This window comes from Zootoca vivipara, chromosome 14 (assembly GCF_965207765.1).
Source record: "Zootoca vivipara chromosome 14, rZooViv2.hap1.1, whole genome shotgun sequence".
NCBI lineage: Eukaryota > Metazoa > Chordata > Lepidosauria > Squamata > Lacertidae > Zootoca > Zootoca vivipara.
The window spans coordinates 4,331,963-4,354,523 of NC_142597.1; the positions used below are offsets into that span (position 1 = coordinate 4,331,963).

The 22,561-nt window shown below is 44.0% G+C and overlaps 1 protein-coding gene across 1 annotated transcript in view; it reads left to right on the forward strand.

Annotated features, from left to right (window-relative positions):
- The first annotated feature begins 2,262 nt into the window (after positions 1-2,262).
- The window catches only part of ADAM28 (ADAM metallopeptidase domain 28), a 77,133-nt gene continuing 56,834 nt past the window's right edge, over positions 2,263-22,561 (forward strand). The window contains exons 1-3 of the mRNA XM_035138811.3: positions 2,263-2,437; positions 18,377-18,483; positions 20,887-20,963. Coding sequence (XP_034994702.2) covers positions 2,386-2,437; positions 18,377-18,483; positions 20,887-20,963 — 236 coding nt within the window. The 5' untranslated portion in view covers positions 2,263-2,385. The remainder of the gene's footprint in view (positions 2,438-18,376; positions 18,484-20,886; positions 20,964-22,561) is intronic.

A 22,561-nucleotide genomic window follows, 5' to 3' on the forward strand; every position in this document is an offset into this window, starting at 1 on the left:
GCTCCGCCTCTGTGGCAAGGCCAAGTGCTCCCCGTCGTGCCAGCGCCCCCTCCATTTTGCCGCCCTAGGCGACTGCCTAGTTCGCCTAAATGGACGCACCGGCCCTGGCTGCTGCTGCTGCTGCTGGCCTCTGCTCTCAGGCAGCTCATAGCAGCTGTTGGAGAGAGGGCAAGGAATCTACAAAATAAAATAAAATAAAATAAAATAAAATAAAAAGGGATTAAGGGGTTTTCTAAGGACAGTGGAATATATGTGTGCTGTGTCCTGTTGGTACAGTGAAGGTGGCACTCACCATTTTTCTGATAGGAAATGCTCTGTGGGGAGCACAAAAATTGGAGGGTCCAGGAGGCCGGGGGGGGGGGAGGGCGAGAGATTGAAAATTGTCCCAATTTTCATCTGAGAAATGTTGGAGGGTATGTCAAGGAAAATGATGAGGAAAATGCACTAAAAATGTGAGCAGAATAAACAGGGATATGCACAAGCATATCACCCATACTTGGTTTTAAAGGTATTGTTGATTTTATATTTGTTTTCATAAATTATGAAATGTTTTATGCACATTTGTTGTTTAATTGGCTTGTGCATTTAACTTTGTGCTATCTATTCTATGTGTTTCTTGCTTGGAGAGAGTTTTCATCAGGCAGTTTATAAATCTGCTAAAGAATTAAAGAAAAGAACCTTAGCAAAACACTGTCTGAAGTGCTTACCACCCTCCTTTAAACACCAATGTTCAGTGGAGGGTGGAAGATGCTTCAGAGAGTATTTGGTCAAAGCGCCACCCTGTTTGCCTGGGACTCCTGCTACCTGCCCTTCTTGCTTGCTCACTGGTCTGTCATTATGCTGGAGTTGTCATGGCCTCCTGTTGGCAGCCATGTTAACTGCAGCGTGAGGACAGCCTTACTATTTATTATTATACCGTAACATAAAAGGGCAAAAATAATCTATGTTAGCCATATCTAACTTGTGCCTTTAAGCAGCCATATAAAGTAGGGCTGTCAGCAAAGATTAGTAAACTACATAGCTCATTAATTAATCAGAACTGGAGAAAAAGAACATATTACCAAACTATAAGCCTAAGGCAATTTAATAAACATACAGTGCAATCCCATTCAACTTTACTCAGAAGTGTCCCACTCAGTTCAGAGAAATTTACTCTCAAATAAGCACACATTGAATTGCTTCCAAAACCTGCCACCTATGTTTAGAACAAAAGACCATTGTTAATGTTTATGTGTGTGTGTGTGTGTGTGTGTGTGTGTGTGTGTGTTTAAAAAGTCCATACTACCATACAATCCTAGAACAAAACAATCTCTCTCGCCAAAACAGATTCAAGCTTGCAGACCTGATATAAAGTAGCTGAAACTAGATCTTCATCTTTTCCTCTTTTTCCCCTTTCTCTGAAGATTTTCACCTTGCCTTTGTTAGGATGCAAATGCTGATCATTCTTTCACACCCACTTTAATTCTGAGCCTGCTCCTGAACACCCAAGAATTCTGCTGGAGATGGGGGGGGGGAGAGGGTGTTGGGGGAAGCCACCTTGATGCAGTCAAATGATTCAGTGTGACTTGTCTCATGTCTATTGCTCAAGCCCTTCCCTTTCCCTCAAAACACAACAGAAACTGGAACTCACAATGCATGAGCTGCAAATTCCAGGGGGGAAATTGTGCTGAATCTTTTGTGGCAAAGTCTACAAAGAGGTCCATTAAAGAAGACAATATTTATTATGGCATAAGAGTTTCTGGGCTAGAGCTTGCTTTGCCGGATGCAACTAGTCTTTAATCCACACCATGATAACTCTGTTAGCATTTAAGGTGCCTCGGAAGTTGTCATTGTTTATTCCCCTGCCCCCCAAGCAACAAATGGTGATATAACCAGAACCTAGTACAATGCTTCCTGAACTCTTCTATACTTCATTAGAAAATTTGTTGTTTTCAGAACATTGTAGGAATTAGATCCCTCTCCTGACCTCTTCCCCTTCCTTTACATCCACTAAAAAAAAGGTGTGTGGGGAGGGGGCAAGTCCAATAAAATACCTGTTCTATTAATATCCAACCAGGGCAAAGAAAACCTCAGACATTGCCAATTTAATTTGGTCTTTGGGGCTTTCACTTGCAAGAAAAATGCCTTGCAAGAAACCACCTGTATCTGTCACCTGTCGACTGACCCCAGTTAAGTCAGCTTGAAGTTCTGCCCTGCAGTGGCACTGTTGCAACTTGGAAGTTGAGCAACACCTTTGGTAAACACTTCCTCATGTAGCAGCAAGAATAAAGACGAAGCAGTCATTCTTTGCTTTGCACAGTCAAAGGCAGGCTGGAGACAGCTCAAGTTGGCACTTCGGCTTCTGAAATCAAAGGGCTACGTCGCCTCATCAACCCCCTGCCCAAAATGATCAAAGGCCTCTTTGTTACGACTTGCATGGTACTTCTTCACCATCAAGGTAAGGTGGTTTATTTTTTTAAGGAAGCCAAAACCAAAAAGCAAAACTCCATCAGAACTTTGAAAACTTGTGTAGTCCCTGATTAGTTTCTATAGCTTTGTCAGTGTTTTTAATGATTAACAAGCAAGTACATACCCAGTATGAGTTTCTACAGTCGCACCAAGGAAAGTTCCTAGAGACTTTGTTTCTGTTCCTGAGCGGATGCTTTTCTTTTCTGCTGTTTTATCTTTTTACATCTTGAAACAGGGCTTGAGAATGTCAGTTGGAAAGTCCTGAGAATGTTACAGTGTGGAACAAAAGAAAGTATTTCAGTCATTTGGGTATAAAGAGTTCCAAGAAACTAGAAAGGGAGGGTTGGTTTGTTGGAAGAAGTTAGAAGAAAGCAGCATTTTAACAGGAAAAGTGTGTTCAGTTTTAAGCTGGTGGCAAGGGTGAGATAAGTTATAGGCATAAACTTGTATGATATCAATGATGACGAGCAGCTTGATAACAAAACTATATTTTGAGTAACAGTGGATTGAACTGTATTCAAGCCATCGTCACTTCAGTTACTTTGTGCAGCAGCTTACAAGAATGGAAACCCCCACAGGTCTGATCTGGCACAGACCACAGTAATAAAGGATACCATTTATCTTCCCTTCAAATATGTAAGAATAATGCTACAAGGGTGTTTATACAACACTTTAGAGTGTTTGAGGCAGCTTGCACACATTATCTCAATAAAGGGCTTTCTTAATATTCAGACTGTAAAGATCCATAGCTCAAAATGTTTTAATTCTTTTAGTGAGAAAGCATGGGAGTGAGTGGGAGCCAAGGGTGGTGTGATTTGCTCAAAAACCAAACATTCAATAAGATTCAGGAATGACAATTGTAATGTTAAATCTTAAAAGGCTGTAATCCTATACACACTTAGCCAGGAGCAAGTGCTGAATACAGCAGGAATCCCTCCTTGATAAATGTGCATTGGATTGCTATGCAAACAATTTTTCAGTCTAGATGAATGTTCAGAACACTATGGCACAGGAGGAAATCCCAGTAATTTCAATGGGCTGCCATGCAGATTATTTCTTTTGCAAGAGCAATCCTGCCTGTGTGCTGCAGGGAGGGACTGATGGCAGAGGCTCTGAGATGTCCAAGGTCATAATGGGTACATGGCAGCTTGGGATGAAGGAGTAATTAGATTTGGTTTGTGTTTAAGGGGGAATCTACTTTGATCACACTTTTCAAAATGATGTGCAAATACAGCCATCCTTTGAAATTAGCATTTCTCTGAATTTTGCAGAGCAGTTCTCTAGCCAAAAAAGATATACAAAAATGTATATTGCAGGGTAACACCTGCCTAAAAATGCACATACCAAAATAGCATACCAAAATGCATTAGGTTTGTGAAAATGTAATAATAATAATAATAATAATAATAATAATAATAATAATATATTTATATCCCGCCCATCTGGCTGGGTTTACCCAGCCACTCTGGGCGGCTTCCAACTGAATATTAAAAACAGTACAGCATCAAACATTAAAAAGTTCCCTAAACAGGGCTGCCTTCAAATGTCTTCTAAAAGTAAAATACTTGCTTATTGCCTTGACCTCTGCTGCGAGGGCGTTCCACAGGGCAGGTGCCACTTCCGAGAAGGCCCTCTGTCTGGTTCCCTGTAACCTCACTTCTCGCAATGAGGGAACCACCAGAAGGCCCTCAGTGCTGGACCTCAGTGTCCGGGCTAAACGATGGGGGTGGAGACGCTCCTTCAGGTATACAGGACCGAGGCCGTTTAGGGCTTTAAAGGTCAGTACCAACACTTTGAATTGTGCTCAGAAACGTACTGGGAGCCAGTGTAGATCTCTCAGGACTGGTGTTATGTGGTCCCGGCAGCCACTCCCAGTCACTAGTCTAGCTACCGCATTCTGAATTCATTGCAGTTTCCGGGTCACCTTCAAAGGTAGCCCCACGTAGAGCGCATTGCAGTAGTCCAAGCGGGAGATAACCAGAGCATGCACCACTCTGGTGAGACATTCTGCGGGCAGGTAGGGTCTCAGCCTGCGTACCAGATGGAGCTGATAGACAGCTGCCCTGGAGACAGAATTGACCTGTGCCTCCATGGACAGCTGTGAGTCCAAAATGACTCCCAGGCTGTGCACCTGGTCCTTCAGGGACATTCCAGTATCAAATCAGAAATGGGTGGCTTCAGTAAATCTGGGACTGTCCCTGGAAAATATGGACACTTGGAGATATCCTTGAACTCTGATAATGCTTTTTGGATGGCACAGAGTGTATATAGAAATTAGTCTACAGTATAAAAATAATATTTGCATTCATTGCTCCACCTACTTATGCTTCTGGCTCCTCCCACCCCTGGGATGTGGCCCTCTAAAGGTTGCTTAGAAGGGGATGTGGCCCTCAAGCTGAAAAATGTCCTCCACCCCAGTGTACTATAACACAACTGTGAACCTTTATGCCCCAACTGACTGCCAGTTGTGTGATGAAGGCCTGGAGGAAAAGCACAACGACCACACACCACATTTTGTGCAATACTGCTTACAAATGGGTAGATCGGGGAAATGGTGCAATGGTGGCAGTTCCACTTATCTTGTACCGTGTAGTTTTGTATGAGCTGCAGCAGCTAAAGCACCAGCACACTGCTTGTTTCAACGATGAGGGGTTGTTGTTCTGCCAGGGTCCTTAATAGCTCTGAGTGAAGTCGCCCACACCCTGCATTCTGCTAATCAAGTCCTATGTTAGTTGTTGGCATGTTCTGTTCTCCAGGTTGCTGTTGAATAATTTGCCTTCAGGTCTGGCATACCCAAAATAGGTTTGCCCGCCCACACAGAGAACACGATCCATAATGCACCCTCTTACTCATGCCATCTGAGATGGAATAAATCCAGATGGAGTCCACCATCAAAGTATCTGTGTGGTATTCACAATTCTCAAATGCCTGTCCCTAGTCCATACTTTACTTACATGGAGCACAGGGCAAACCCTCTAAGCTTCTTTTTCTTCTTCTTTGGTGATCACTTGTAGCCGAGTAAGATTGTCTTCCATAAACACGGTTTTAACAATGGGTCCGTAAGTGACCGTGGAGGCCAATTCTGGATCCACACATCCTTCCACAGTGTTTTGCCAGTGGGGACATTGGTTTTCAGGCGGGAGTTGATCACGGTGTGGATTTGCCAAGCGTTCCTTCGTCTTAGCACGTTTCTCCCTTGCGTCCTGAGATCGAGTGTCTTCAAAGCCCATAACACCTTTGGTAAAGGCTGTTCTCCAGTCCAACGAAATTGATGTTGAAGAATCATTGCTTCAACACTGGTGATCTTTGCTTCTTCCAGTACACTGATATTAGTTCGCCTGTCTTCCCAAGTGATGTGTATGTGTGGTTCATTTGATCACTAGATCCATCTGTTTGAATGTAGTATCATTTCATCAGTTGAATGAAGACTGCTGACTTTGGGGTCTGCTAATAAGCAACCAGCAGAGCCATTTACTACTACTACTACTACTACTACTACTACTACTACTACTACTACTACTTTCCCACCTCATTCCCCCTCCTGGAATATTACTGAAGGATCCTGTGCACACTTACTTAGGAGTAAGCCCCAATGAATACAGTGAGACTTACTTCTAAGTGGCAGCCCTTCTTGCATTTAAAGAATGCTCTCATCTCCCCCACCTCAGTCTTTTCTTCTTCTCCAGACTCAACAAACCCAGTACCTTCAACCTTTCCTCACAGGACTTATTTCCATTGTCATGGCCTTCCCCTGATCTTATTGTCATTTGTCTACACCAGGGAGCTCCTTCTCCTTCTCCTTCTCCTTCTCCTGGCCTGGCAAACCAGATTGTTTATCTGTCTACACCTCTGTGAACCAACTTTGACAGGTAGGTGGGTGGGACAACACACCTGCCACTCACCTGACATCATTATGATGTCACATGATTGACTTTCGTCCTGCTTGTGTTGTGTTTCCCAAGCACCCAGCTGGTTGTGGGAGCACTTGGGAACTGCAAAGGGGGATTTGCCAGCCATATGCTAAGGGTCTGGGAAGCACTGAGCAAAAGGTTGGCTGAACTACTATCGAAAGGGATCTACTGCATGATCAAATTTTCCATGGGAAACTCAGTTATGCAACTGATCCAGCAGGCTTCAAGTCTCTGCCCTTCAACTACACTCTTCGTAAAGTGAGCCATCACAGAGCTGCACACCTGGCACACTTTGAGCCATTTCTGTAGCATGTGTCTGAATAAGGGGTGTGTTTTGGGGCAAAGTTATCTAGCATTCTGATGCACTGAGTAGTGAGGAGGCCTCATTTACTCCCTAATTCATTTCCTGTTATTCATTAGGAGTTTAAGTTCTATGCATAGCCCTTTCCAGTGAAAAGCTAATTAGTCACTACTACTACTACCAGCATTTCATAGCCTAAGGGCGATTTTATGTCTGGGCTGTGGTAAACATACAGGCAAGTCTCTGAAAGTAGTAATTTAATTGATGATCTTTATACCTGGCAGGCATGCTCACACATGATCTATGCAGATATGAATAGTCCTGGAAGAAAAAGCAACTCTGAATTAAACAGCCATGGCTCAACAAACTGTGACCAAAAAATCCTGATTCTTTAAAAAAATAAAATAAACCAGAGAATCTGGAAGTTCTGAACACAATAGTTTCATGCAAACTTTGCAAAGATAAATATAGTTAGTATTTGGCAAGCGGTTGGAAACTAGGCATGCAAGAGAATATGTGTGAGGATAATCCACATCTGTGAATGGTACATTTTTTCCAGGGGAAGGGGGGTAGAATTAGATATAAGTGGTTAAAGGTTAATGTGATAGAAGAAATATTATTTGAATGTATGGAAAATTTTGGGGGTATAAATTGTGAGGCTAAGAGAAGAAATAGAGATAGGTGGGAAAATAAATTTAGATTTGGATTAATGAATGAATTTTAGGTTGAGGACAGTTGATTTTTTTAATAGATTAGAATTGGTTGTGAGATACTGGAAAAATTGCATTAGAATTATTTAAGATGATAAATGAAAATTGCTTAATTTAGATTTAAAAATGGACCCAGTGTGGGGGGAATCGAGGAAGTCCACAATGTCAAGTTAATGTAAGAATCGATATGTTTCTTTTCTTCTTTTTTCTTTTCTTTATGTTTTATTTTTATTTTTTGCTTCTTGTTTTTGTTTTTGTGATTGAAATGTTTGAAAATCAATAAATATTATTTGGGGGAAAAACAAAAAAAACAAAATCCTATCATTCCTACTGAAGTTGAAAAGTGTCCCCAGATTCATTTTAAAAAAAATCTGGTAACATTAGCATAAGTCTTTCCTGAATTGACAAGACCCATTTCTCAGCAGTTTTACCCACCTCAAATTTGACTAATTTGAATTTGTTTAGGGCCTAAATTGTAGGCTATAGCTTTTCATGTGCATGGCATGGGAACATAGGATACTGAACCTTATACTGAGTAGCATTCTTGTCCATCTAGACTGCATTAACTGGCAATGCATTCCAGGACTTCTGACCTATCTGGAGATACCAGGGATTGAACCCGAGACTTTCTGCATGCAGAGCAGATGCTGTGCCACTGAGCTATGACCTTTCCTCCATGTGGAATTAGATATTTTTTTTGCCATTGTCCACATACAATTTAGTAGCAACTTTGCAATTTTGTGTCTATTTCAGCTTAGGGATAGAAGAGAAATTCAATTTGGTTCACATTTTAATGCAAATACTGTATATCTAATTTGCAGTTCTCAAAAATATGCAAACAGAAATGCAGCTGTCCTTCAAAATTTGCACTTCTCTGAGTTTTGCAATGCAGTTCTCCAAGGGGAAAGTGTGTATGTTAGGGGAAAGTGTGCACAAAAATGTACGTATTAATTGAAATGACAAAATCAAATGCACTCTATCAGAGAAAATTGTTTGCAAAAATGTGTATATTAGGAGAAATGCACAAAAATGCTACTGAATATTTTTGGTCACTTTCTTAAAGATATAAAATAAATGGCAAACCAATGCAGAAATGTTGGAATGTTGTAAACTGAATTTATGATTGGGATAGCGGAAACTGAGGAAAACTAAACTTGAAAATTTGGTCCATTCATACTACGGACTGTGGATTTATGATCATCTGGGTAATCTCCATCACTGATTTGGGCTGAACCATTTCTGGAGTCCACTTCTAGACAGGAAAAAAAGTATTCGGCCATCAGCATACAGCGGTACATTTTCAGCTTTAGGATGGGGTGGCGGAGGCAAGATTCACCACAAGAGATTGTTGTTTGCTTTCAGATAAATTTGATTTGAACATGCCCTCACTCCACTGCAAGGGCACATTTTAGAGCACATGGTTGTTGTTCCTCATAATATTTAGAAATTGCACTGCATCTGAGGAGTTGCTATACATGTTTTGAAACCTGCAGGGGAGACTGCTGCCCTCCAGGCTCCCTAAATCAGAAATTGGTAACCTGTGGCACTCCAGATGTGGGAGGAGTATAGCTCTCATCATCCCTAACCATGCTGGCAGGGGTCGATGGGAGCTGGAAGGACCACAGGTTCCCCATCTCTCCTTAGATACCTTGTTGGTGTCTTATGGCAAACTTTGGGTTGGATTTACAATCCTTGGATTATGCATGTCCTCACTGGTGATTGTGGGTGGGTGGCAGGGCAGGGTGTGTTCTAGACACAACAGGCTCTTGGCCTCTGAACAGGGTTGTTGACAGGTTGAACTAAATGGAAAAGTTTGCAAAGAACATGCTCTATAACATGAGAGTGATTCATCACAATTTCATCTCTAAGTCACCTCCTCCTTAGCTTTACATCTTTATAAACCAATACTTACTCATCCATAAGTCAGTCCTCACTCAACCTCTTTCTGCTGAGCCCACTTTCAACCCAAGCTGGAGGCAGAGGGATTTTCCTTTTCCTGACCTTGTCACCGAGGCTTCACTCAGATAAGATGGAATTGCTGCTGGTCAGTGGGAAAGCTGATCCAGGATTAGGGGATATAAATTGTTCTTTATGTGAGGACAGCTATGAAAAAGGTGAAGGGTATGCTAGGGACCATTAGGAAAGGAAGTGAAAATAAAACTGAAAATATCATAATGCTGTTATACAAATCTATGGTGTGAGCACACTAGAAATACTGTATATTTTTTTGGACACTGTGCCTCAAAAATGATTTTGGAAAAGGTTGGAAAAGGTTAAGAAAGCCGCAACAAAAATCAAGAGAATGGAGCAACTCCACTATGAGGAAAAGTTACAACACTTGGAGCTTCTTCTTAGTTAAGAGAAAAGGCAAGTAACCAGATATATGATGCATAAAGTGGAGAAGTGGACAGGGAATAGTCCCTGCCCCTCGTCACTCATAATACAAGAATTCAGGGCCATCCAATGAAGCTGAATGTTGAAAGATTCAGGACAGACAAAAAAACCCACCCTTCTTCATCGGTAAACTATGGAATTTGCTCCCACAAGAAGCAGTGATGGCCACAGATTTGAATGAATTTAAAAGAGGAGTAGCCAAATTCATGGAGAATAAGTCTATCCAGGGCCGGCGCATCCATGAAGGCGAACTAGGCATCTGCCTAGGGCGCCAAAATGGAGGGGGCACTGGCCAGCCTGCCCGCTGCCCCCCGGTGCTGCCTGGGGCTGCCTCCACTGCGCCTTTCAGCTGTTGAGTGGCTTCAGGCCGCTATCCAGAGGCGTGAAGGGAGCGCGGGCCCGGGGCCGCCTCCGCTGAAAGGTGGGCGAGGTGGCCCCAGGCTCAAGCTCCCCACGTGCCTCCAGAGAGCGGCCTGAAGCCGCTCAACAGCTGAGAGGCGCAGTGGAGTCAGCCCCAGGCTCGCGCTCCCCGTGCGAAGCTCCAGAGGCGCCCCTTTCGCGCCCCTGATGGCCAGGCGCCCTGGCGCCTTGCGCCACCCGGCCCGGGCCTAGGGACGGCCCTGGAGGTGCCCTCTCTGCTCACTCGCTTGAGCCGGGCCTACCCCTCCAGCAGCTAGCGCGCCGAGATCGGGCTCCAGAGGAAGCAGGGGAAGGCTGTGCCAGAAACAGGGGAGGCCGCTAGCTGACAAGGTAAAGAGACTGCTTTTTACCCCTTCCCCTCACCAACAACCAAGGAACTCATTTTTTATTTTTATTTTTTCTACTTTATTATTTTTTTCTATTTTTTATTTTTATGTTTCTATTTTCTATTTTTATTTATTTATTTTATTTTTTATTCCAGTTTTATTTTTTCTAAAAAAGGTCAACAACTCTGGGAAATGGGGGGGGGGAGAAGGTGATCTCCCCTAGGGCTCAAAAGACCCTAGCACCGGCCCTGAGTGACTACTTGCCACAGTGACTATGTTCTACATCCACTGTCAAAATCCGTATGCCTCGGAGTACCAGGTGTGGAGAACGCTGTTGCACTTGGGTCTTTCTTGTGGGCTTCCCACTGAGGCATCTGGTTGGTCACTGTGAGAACAGGATGCTAGACAAGATGGGCCATAGGCCAGATCCATATGGCTCTTCTTATGTTCTTATGGATGGGATTGCACTCCCATTGAAATACCACACTCACCATTTGAGCTTGCCTCTTGATTTGACTTTGCTCCGGTAGCAGCAGTGTCCAGGAGTGCCTTTCTGTGGCTTTGACTAGCACGCCAGCTGTGCTCTCTCTTGGACGAAGCAGATCTGGCCACAGTTATGCATATCTTGGTCACACCCAGGTTAGATTACTGCAGTACACACTTTGTGGGGCTGCCTTTGAAATGGGTTTAGACTTTTCAGTTGATGCAAGATGCAATGGACAAGGCATTTGACTGTGGATTACTGGGGTGGGGGTGGGGCAGGGGCATATCACTGCAGTGTGTTTCTGGGGACAATTCAGAGTGCTCCCCATGATCAAGAAAGCCCTCATGTTTTGGGCCCTGACTATTTAAAGAGCCATCTTCTCCCACATGGCCCTGCATTCATTACTGAAGTCTTCATTCTGCATTCCTTTGCCTTCAGCTGAATGAGGCATTGGATGGCAAGTCCTCAGAGAAGCACTGAGACTGTGGATCTCCTGACGTCAGGAAGCCAGAGGGCTTCCTCTTTTGTGGCCTTTAGCTGCAGTGTAAAGGCATTTCTGTTACCTCAGCTGTTTGTTTTTTCCTCCTTAGTAATATGGATGTTTTCAGTTGTATCAAGTTTTGCCTCTCTGTTCTGATCTGTAGCTTATTTTCTAATATAGATACAATATATCTATATTATGAAATAGATACCTGTATATAGACCACCTGTATACGTATAGAGCTTGAAGTGAACTTCTGGTTGTTCTTATGCAAGTGTGGCTTGCTGAAGGTAATCCCCTCTGTGATCAGGGAGTGTCCATCAGGAACTTTTCAATGCAATTAGGAGAGCTTGCTGTCAACAATCATAGGCTAATTGGTCCTAAGAGCAAACCATCCGGTGATTGACAGGTAGGCAAATGCTTCCACCTGGAAACAGTTCTCCAACTCTAAAGTAGCACTTTCTGTTGGATTTGAAAATAAATTACAAGCAGATGAATCTAGTAAAATAGGGGAGGAGGTGTCACATGATCTAAAAAAAAAAGCCCTGATCAAAACTTTTGTTGCTACTTTTTCCACCCACTGAAGTGTTCAAATTATTTTCAAAGATGATACTTGTTGAATATGGATTTTAAAAATAATAATAATCATAATCTTCTTCAGTACTAACGGGATTTGGACTTCTTTGCTTTTTGAGACATTTTGACTCTTCTGTGTCTCAGTGCTAGGAATATTCTATAGATTTCTATATTTCCAAATTGACAAAAAATAAAACATTAAAGGGGGCTTTATGTTCTAACCATAAGCACTTTGTTTACTGAAGCATGATGTCTTATTTTGCATTTGTGAAATGTTGCCCTTTCATCCTGGAGTGACACTTGTGAAATGATGTCCTTCCTTCCTAGGTTGAGATTGTTGTGATATATATATGCGTAAAAAGGTTATCACATCAAAGTGATAATTTGTTATGTTGGCTGCCTTCTACCTCCACTGCTGGAGGCAGTCTGCCTCTGAATACCAGTTGCCAGAAATCACAAATGGGGAGGATGCTCTTGCACTCAGGACCTGTTTGCAGGCTTCCCATAGGCATCTGGTTGGCCAGAATGAAAAAGGGAGGTTGGACTAGATAGACATTTGGCCTGATCCAGCAGGTTCTTCTGAGGCTCCTGTAGTGCACAGCCTGCCATTTTGCACGGTGCTATTGGTGTGGTGTATTTTGAATCATTGCATTTGAACATGTTGAAGGGCATTTTCTTAGCATTTTGTTCAACTAAGAACAAATTGTGAAAACAGTGGAAGACAAGCTGCTGAAGAAGAAATGAACACAGCAGATGCACCAATAGAGCTTTGAGTGGCTAGGAGAGTGAGCTTGGGCAATGATCAGTGATGTGAAACTGGGAGCGTGGGTTAAACCACAGAGTCTAGGGCTTGCTGATCAGAAGGTCGGCGGTTCGAATCCCTGCAATGGGGTGAGCTCCCATTGCTCGGTCCCAGCTCCTGCCCACCTAGCAGTTCGAAAGCACATCAAAGTGCAAGTAGATAAATAGGGACCGCTCCGGCGGGAAGGTAAACGGCGTTTCCGTGCGCTGCTCTGGTTCGCCAGAAGCAGCTTTGTCATGCTGGCTACATGACCCGGAAGCTGTCTGCGGACAAACGGCGGCTCCCTCGGCCTATAGAGCGAGATGAGCGCCGCAACCCCAGAGTCGGACATGACTGGACCTGATGGACAGGGGCCCCTTTACCTTTTTATGCAATATTGTATGTTGGATACTTGTCTTAGGGCAATTCAGCAGAAAATATTACATGGAATGTACTGTATTGGAATGTTTATTCATGGAAGGATCAAAAATTCCACTGGGCTTGACCTTATCATTAGGCAGAGTGAAGCGGTTACCTCAGGCAGCAGATGCTGGAGGATGGGAAAGAGCAGCAGTTCCCACCAGTCATGCCTTGAGACTGGGCATTCCCCTCTTTTGTGTCAAGCAGCCTGGTCTCTGCTTCTTCTGCTAGTTTCTGTTGGCTGGTGTGATGAAGTAAGATTCAACTTCCAGTCTACTTGGCATCTGTATATGGAACACAAGATGCAAAATAGTATTGGTGAATCCTGGGAAATCACAAGTTCTTTGGTGCATCTAAGGTAGATATTTGGGTCCAAGCTATTTACATTTATTGTCCCATTCATTCAGTTACATTTGGAGAACTTCCACTCCAACAATTAACACTAGCTTGGAGTGTTAAAAAAAGAGAGGTGTTTTCCCTGTCCCTTTGAGATGCTCACTTAGCTGCAGTTTTTATAAGGGGACCGCATGATATAGAGTAGCATAATTTAGCTAAAATTGTGGAGTGTGTACAGAAACAGCCCAAAGAGATTTTGCTGCCTGAAGCAAATACAAGCTGGCAACCATTCCATGTACAGAAGCTAAAAAGGTTGCAATGGAATGTTACGCAAGCACTAGCAATGTGGAGCATGTTCCGTCATACTGAGTGCAGTGGGATACTGTGCGCATGATGCACACAGGGCTCCGCTTCACCCCATCTGTTCCTGCCCAGCAGCCACACTTGTCAGGTGGGTACTGCTGAGAGTATCATATGTCCCAGAGGTGCTCTTAGCTTGTATTAAAAACTGGGCTCTTATTGTTGCAGCTCCAGCTCTCTGGAATCAATTGCCAGTTGAAATTAGATAGCTAGCATCATGATTTTTTGGCCCCTACTGAATACACACACACACACACACACACACACACACACACGGGTTTAAGAAGGCTTTCCCTGAGGTGTGAAGAAATTGTTTTATTGCTTTCAGAGTTTGTAAAGATGTTTTGAATGTTTTTAGAGTTAGCTGAAATAATAGAATCTTAGAACTGATGGGTTGTAAGGGACCATGAGGGTAATCTAGTCCAACCCCCTGTAATGCAGGAATCTTTCCCCCAATGTGGAGCTTGAACCCATGATCCCGAGATCAAGAGTCTCATGCTCTGCTTTCTGAGCTAACCTGATTGTATTGTTTTTAAGATGTGTGTTATTCTGTTTTTATCTTTCACATCGCTTGTATGGCTTTATGTTACAAAATGGTCTATCAATTACTTGATGATCATCAGAGGCGCTGAGTTGTGCCCAACATTGTGGGGGCCCATTGTGCATGCGCGATGCACACCTGTGATGTAGTTTTTATTGTTTCTGAGTGTGCATGGATTTTTGCTATACTCTTATAGCACCATTTGTGTAGGTGTTTACTCTGCTGTGATTATTTTGATAACCCTATACTGCATTTGATGCTTAAGACCCTTGTAGTCCAAATAAATGAAACTGAAACTGAAACAGAGAGTCATTGTGGGAACTGAAGCGGGGTTAGTCCAGAACACTTTAGCCTCCCAGTTTGCCTTTCACTGGCTCTCACTCAGCTGCTCACCGCCATCATGCAGCCCCAAATGGACTGTGCCCCTTGACAGAAAAGAATTTCCCCATCTCTGGGGTAAGGGTGTTTGTGTGCTCACACATTTTCTGCATGTACTGTACCTTGGGGGCAGAATTAGCTGAAATGAAAAGACAGGCCCAAACAGCAAGTAGTCTCCTCCATACTACATCTTGCTAGCAGGCTGAAAAACTTATAGGAGGATCCTATGCATATTTCCTCAATTGTGTCCCATTGTGTTCAAAGCAGCTTACTCTCAGGTAAGCATATATAGAATTTTAGCTGTAGGTTTGTCACTGTTGGAGGCAGTTGCTGAGAATCACAACTGGGTATAGTGTTGTTGTGCTCAGCTGGTTGGCCACTGTGAGCACAGAATGCTGGACTCGATGGACCTGATCCTGCAGGGTTCTTCTTATGTTCATTTGTTATGTTGCTGGGTTGTGGGTTTTTTGCTGGATTCTTTCAAATGGCCAAACTCTTTCCTTCAGCAAGAGAACAAGGGTGTGTGCATTTGTTATTATTAGCTACTACCTGTCAAAGGCTGATAAACCAGCCATTTCAGGAAACAAACAAACCATGCAAAAGACGTTTGTATGGAGAGAAGGTTGTTTTATGTAGCTGGGCTTCATTTCAGTAGGAAACAGGGTCTATGCTGGACTGCTCACTTAAGTTATTATTATTATTATTATTATTATTATTATTACGTATTTTATTATTTTTAATTGATATACAGCTCTTCATCTGAAGATCACAGGGCAGTTCATAACATGAATGACAAATCATGTGTGGGAAATTGTGTCCTCCCTCAAAGAGGGCACGTGTTGCGGTGAGACCTGGAGACTGACCTCCTGGTTGTGGGTGGGTATATTGGAGAGCCACAGCAACTGATTGGCAGGTCCCTCGTTGCTGGCCAATGGGGTGCAGTCTAAACGGACCAAGGGACCTATATATACCTATGCACGTGTCCCAGAGCTTCCTCTTTCGGCTCATGCATTGGAACACCCGCCCACCTCTCTCTATTTTTAGGGCATTTTGACATTGACCTTGCTATGCCATCGTGTGTCGTCTTTCTTTTTTTCAAAATATTTTTTATTCATTTTAAAGCAACATACAAAAAAAAATACATCAATAAAAAAATAAAAAAATAAAAAAGAAAGAAAAAAGAAAACAAGAAATATATAACATCTTAAACTTGTTTCATAACTTTATGGACTTCCTCACATCCCTCTCATTGAGTTCGTTATTATAGCTAAATCATGCAATTGTCATTTATCTTAAACACTTCTCAATATTTCTTAAATCATCTATCAATTCTTATATCTTGAGCATTTATCAATAATAATCATTTAAACATATATCAATACTTGTTAAAACACACACCCTCCTCTAACAACTAAACCCCTTTACTTATATATTTTTTCCAAAGCCAATTTTTCATACCCAAAAATATCCATATAATCGATTTCAACATCTTATTCAAATTTAATACATTAAGGTCTGTTTCAGCCCCCCCCCCCTGGAGTCGATGTTTCCAGAAGTTTCGGCAAGCTCTTTATAACAATCCAGATTCAGACCGTCTTTATCAATCCAATTATCTCACAAATTAGCAACTTTTCCCCCACTCCCACTCTGACCCACTCTACCCACTGCTTTGTCCTCTTCATCAGCTGCTGGTCCCCCATTTTTTTAAACTATTATCCATCCACTTCTTTTCATTTCCATTTCCCCTCCCATTAAATCTTCTTCCCTTTTTTTTTATTCAACACATTCTGTCCCCAGCATGTCACCTGCTCCCCCCTCACTGGGCCAGGAGCATTCCGTGCTGGTTCTTCTTTAAGGGAATTTTGGGTCAGGCACAGACCTTGTTCCCCCCCTCCCACCGGTGGAACAACAATCCATGTCTTTTCTTCTTCTTCCTTTTTAATTTCAGGATTCAAAATTACAGGATCCAAGTCTAATTGTTCGAAGTTTAAATCTGCGGGTGTTTCAACTTGGGTCTTTTCCTTCTCCCTTAGGGTTGAAGTTACTCCATTGCGGTTGCACATCTCATCTCTCATTTCCAAAATTTGTTCTAAAATTAGCTCCCACGATGGGTTTTCAGAGTCTTGTCAGATATTTTATCTTCCATCGTACTGATCTTCTCAAATTTCCTCCAGATAACAGAGCAGGGAGTAGTACTTTTTATAATTCCTGTTCTTTATACAAACAACACCATCCGATCTGAACCAAAAATCATTTTTTGATTATCTTCTTCTTTTCAAAATCTTAAATGTAGCACTGAGAAAGTCTTTGTATATTTTCCAATCTTATTACAAGCCTCTTTCCAGTGTTAATTGCTCTCAGCCTTCAAAAGATAAACAAATTCTTTTCTATTGCGGCGCCGTAATGGTGGCTTGCTTGTCCTCCCGTTTACCCGACTCCAGCTTCCAGAAGAGCTTCCTGCTTACCAGAAAGTCAATCTTTTGCAGGGCTTTATAAACAGTTCAACTCTCCCTTTTACCCTGCTTTAGGGAAAGCTTTTTAGGCTTGATTTTTAGGTCATATATAGCTTGCTATCAATTCATGGCTTCAGACAAGTTAACTGCGTCATAAAGTACTCAATGGGAGAGATTAGACTTCCCTTAAAATCTCATCCCGTGGCCGAATTTCTCAGTCCAAATTATAAATCTTTCCTTTACTCACGGTATCCAACTCGTACAAATCTTCTTTTGGCAGGAAAAATCTGCTGCTTACAGGCTGCCGGCTCGGAGTTTCGCTGCATGGAGGTAGCGATTCACTTAAAATGGCTCCTTTGACTTCCACTCTGCTGACTCTTGGGGCTCCATAAGAGCTTACCAGGCAGCAGAGGAGTCACTTTGGAGCACTGCCGAGCTCTCATGTCCTCAGAATGCACGATCTGGGGTTTCTCCGGGGGAGTCGCGTCACTCTCGCAGTTCCCCCTCCTCCTCCTCACAGCAGGAAACATCGGAGCTCGGAAGTCCATGTGTCGTCTTTCATTGGGACAGGGGCACGGCAGGAATTTCCCCCAGCTGATTGGCTGTTGCCATTTCGGTTTCGCCTGCCGCGTAACAAATCATTACAACTTGTAAGGTTGCGGATAGGCTCTGGTTCAGGTGATAGGGATGGGGGAATGCTCTCGCCATCCCTATGTGAATGGTATTCCGTTAAAGGATCCAGGGACTCAACCCTTGAGAGGGGGTTGTGCCCATGTCTGAGTCCAGGGGAGCATCTGGGGAGTGAACAGATGGCTGACCTATGATGGAGCTCTGGGTCAGTGCTCCCTGCAAGGGTGCAAGGAGCTAGTCGAACCAGAGCCTATGCAACCACTCACTTTTCTGTAATCAATAAAGTTGTGGCCTAAATTCTGCCAAAAACCAAAACTAAAATTTGAGTCAAATGTGTGTTTATTTAAGGGGGAGGTCTCTGGGTCTGAACACGCAAAGGGAATTTCAGAATAAAGCAAACATTTCTCTTTTTCCTCCTCAATGAAGGGAACTCACTGAAGGAACTTCCTGGAGTGAAGGACTATGAAGTAGTATATCCTCAAAAAATCCATGCGTTGCACAAAAGAGATGTTGGAGGAAGTCAGAACCACAAGGTAAAAAAAGAACTGCCTGTTTGGTTGTGTACACACAACAATTTATGGTGGATTTGATGCATCGGACATGTACATGTTTATTGTGCCTTTCACATAGAATCATAGAATTGTACAGTTGAAAAGGATCCTGAGGGTCATCTAGTCCAACCCCCTGCAATGCAGAATTCTCAACTAAAGCACCAAAGGCAGATGACCATGCAACTTCTGCTTGAAAACTTCCAATGAAACTCCTTATGCAGTCACATCAGTTTCTTTAGATGCCTCCCACTTTTCATTCTTATTGGAATTGTCTGCATTTGTAGCTTCAATATTTAACCTTGAAGAAATTCCCATCCCTCTTGAACTTCCTTCTCTTTGAGTTTTTGTGACCATGGGATCTCACCCAGTAGCTCCTAAAGCTTTTTGAGATCAGCCTTCTTAATGTCCAGAGGGCACGTCTCAGCTTCCCCTTGCCTCTGTATCATGAAACTCAAAAGGACAAGATCATTTCCTCCCAAGATTCCCAGTAATTCCACTTTGTCAATCAGTTCCTCCCGGTTGGTGAGGTCCAGGTCCAAGATAGATGATCCCCTTGTTGCTTCTTCTGCTTTCTAGGAAATGAAGCAACTGAGGCAAGGCAACATAATATCATCCTTGTCCAAGCAGCAGACTGCACCCCACCTTCCCTCCCCCCATTTAATTTTTATTTAACCATTCTATGGATTATGATTATGTGGTAAGGAACAACAAAGTCCAACATAAAATTACATGTTACTCAAGTGTGGATGCACTGAAGTGCACTGTGTGGGTGGTTTTGTGGTTTTCTACATGTTTGGTACCTGTGGGTTAAACCACAGAGCCTAGGGCTTGCTGATCAGAAGGTCGGCGGTTCGAATCCCTGTGACGGGGTGAGCTCCCGTTGCTTGGTCCCAGCTCCTGCCAACCTAGCAGTTCGAAAGCACGTCAAAGTGCAAGTAGATAAATTGGGACCGCTACAGCGGGAAGGTAAACGGTGTTTCCGTGCGCTGCTCTGGTTCGCCAGAAGCGGCTTAGTCATGCTGGCCACATGACCTGGAAGCTGTACGCTGGGTCCCTTGGCCAATAATGCGAGGTGAGCGCGCAACCCCAGAGTCGGTCACAACTGGACCTAATGGTCAGGGGTCCCTTTACCTTTACCTTATCTCCACCCCTACATCCTTTTTCTCAGCACCTGAGCACAATTTGGCCATTTTGTTTCCATCAGCACAAAGGAAATGATGCAGTGTCCATTTCCACTGGTTGCTGCTGAAGGCATGTTTACAGTATTCTTTTTATTTTTAGAACAGCTGCTTTGTGCAGGGCTGCTCTTGTGCAAAACAGCTGCATTGAAAATAGAAGTAAAATTGGCCATTGAAGGTACAGGAGGGAGGGAGGAAGGAAGACACTTTCTAACAGATAGTTATTTCCATCCAGACTTGACTATGTGTGATTGTGTGGGAAACATGCTGTTTATGTTACACTCCAATGCACACCACAGCTTCCTGTGGTGGGGGGAGATAGTGTGGAGATCAGAGGTACTGAAGACTCTGCCTGCCTGGCCAGAGCCATGAGGTGGGATGAAGCAGCCATCACAGGCACTGGATGCCCAAGATCTCACTGGAAGCCCCACTGGTAGTGGGATCCCCATGTGGGCAGCAACTCGTTGGCTCTTCAGTTTTGGGGCAGGGGCACATTCCCATTTCAACACCCCTGTTTGTGGTTATTTGTGGCCACAGAGCTAGCAGGCTGACGAATGCCTTTGCTAGGCATTCTTCAGGCTGCTAGCTCTGTAGCCATTGGGATCAAGCATAACACACAATTTTAAACTGCTTTTTTTGTGAATCTGGTAAATCAAACAACATATATTTCAAAAATCTATTTTTTTAAATTGGCCATTTTGCTCATTGTGACAAATGCTTGAAACTCTGGGTTTGGTCCATGTTCACTACTGCACTAATCCCATAGCTGCCAAGTTATCCCTTTTTTAAAGGGAAATTCCCTCATGCTGAATAGGCTTCCTCGCGAGAAATGGGAAAACTTGGCAGCTATGACTAATCCAGGGACAAAAGCATTAAAAAAAAAAGATGTGTGTACAAATGTGCACAATGGGCTTCAGGTTTACAGGTTGGGGAAGTAGCAACTGAGGTGGTAATTAGTAATAATTGTGTGAATTAGGCATTATTGTGAATTAGGCAAATAAGGCTACAATTGAAATTGTACCTTCCCAGACCTGAGCCCTTACTGTGGCCTTCAAGACACAAATGAATGACTTGGACAAGGTCTTTAATTCAGCAGTATTTATTAGCAGTTGTTGTGATGATATAGCAGTTTTCCTTTGTTTGCCTGTCCCCCGCAAAACCCCCCACCTCTAATCAACAGCTGCTCACACACACTTTTCAAATGCAGGCCAAGTATGAAGATGCTGCAGACTATGAAATGAGAGTGAATGGAGAGAAGGTGGTCCTTCACCTCAAAAGAAACAAGTAAGTTAGAACTGCAGTTTTCTTAACATATTCAAGGTGACAACATGGCAGAAAATAATGGAGGTTATAAGGAGCACATTCCTGTGGCGATATTCTTTCCCCACAGTTATTATGTTTGGGAGAGGCCTCAGTCACAGCAGGGGGGGAGGAAGCAGGGGCGTGCACCCAGGGGCGGGGCGCCGCCACGCAGCATGCATGTGTGACACCACCATGCATTCATGCACGCTACACACATGCGTGCTGCACAGCGGCAGCGCTGGCAAACTGCTCCAGCACCATGCTGGGATGGCGCCAGGACTTTCCGGTCATGGCGGCAGCCACGAGCACAGGAGCTCAGCTCCATCCCCGCATGGCGCTGTAGTGGCTTGCCGCTGGCAAACTGTTCCAGCACCCGCATGCGTGCATGGTGCTCCCCCTAGCAGATACGCCGAAGCTTCCTGCTGGGCGGAGTGCCATGTGCGCATGCGAGAGCCGGCCCCTGAGTTGCTGGAGGGCCCCAAAGCGTTCTGGAGCGAGGGTGGGCGCTGTGTCCATTGCTTAGCGGCAGATGCAGCACCCATCCTCACTCCGGAATGCTTTCTGCCCCTCTAGCAACTCGTGGCTGGCTCCCGCATGTGCACACACCGCTTCCCCCCCCCCAGCAGATACGCTGAAGCTTCCTGCTGGGCGGAGCCATGGAGGCCCTGGCCTGCCCCTCGGCTCCACCCAGCAGCCGGCAGAAGCAAACCAAGCCAGCCGCTGCCACGGTGAGGCCGAGCGAGCCTTTTTATGGGCGCCGCTGTGGCAGGGCTAGGCTTGGGAGTAGGGGGGCGGGGGCATGCCGAGTGCCACCCTTTCCAGTGTGGAACCCGGGGTGCCCCGCCCCCTACGCCCCCCTTGCTACACCCCTGAGTCACAGTCAGGGTTAAGTTAGACATTGGAAGAGATATGGAAATGCTTCTATAAGATACATAGACCCAGTGCCACTTCGGGTCTCTGTTTTCTCTTTCTTTCTTTCTTTCTTTCTTTCTTTCTTTCTTTCTTTCTTTCTTTCTTTCTTTCTTTCTTTCTTTCTTTCTTTCTTTCTTTCTTTCTTTCACAACATATAGCAGCAACATGGAGGGGTGAATGTGTTCCCATATGACACACAGCACATGCAAATTTTATGCAACGATGTGCTTTCTTTTGTGAAGAGTTCAGAGGGTCCCTGCCCCCCAAATGCCTGCTGGGTTTGGGAAGTGCTGCTGCCATAACTGACCAGTTTCCAATGGAATCCACCACTTGCTGGTTGTTGAAATTCTTGCAAAGAACACTGGACTAGATGCACGTTGGTTTGATTTGTCATGATTTTAAGAAATAATGCATGCTCTAGAGCAGTGAATGAAGGTCCGTTACTATAGTGGTTCGTACACTTGCTGGACACAGGCAGTGGCAGAAGGCAGCAGCACTCACATGACCTCCCAACAGCTGAGTCTCTGATGCTTACTGGGAAGGAGGAGAGGGAGAGGAGGGGAGCAGAAAGGTTGGCACAAGGCCAACCCACCAGCAGAGCTGTAGCTGGGTGGTCTTGCACCCCTGGCAAAACCGTCCAGCTTGCGCCCCCTAGCCCTGGACAAATT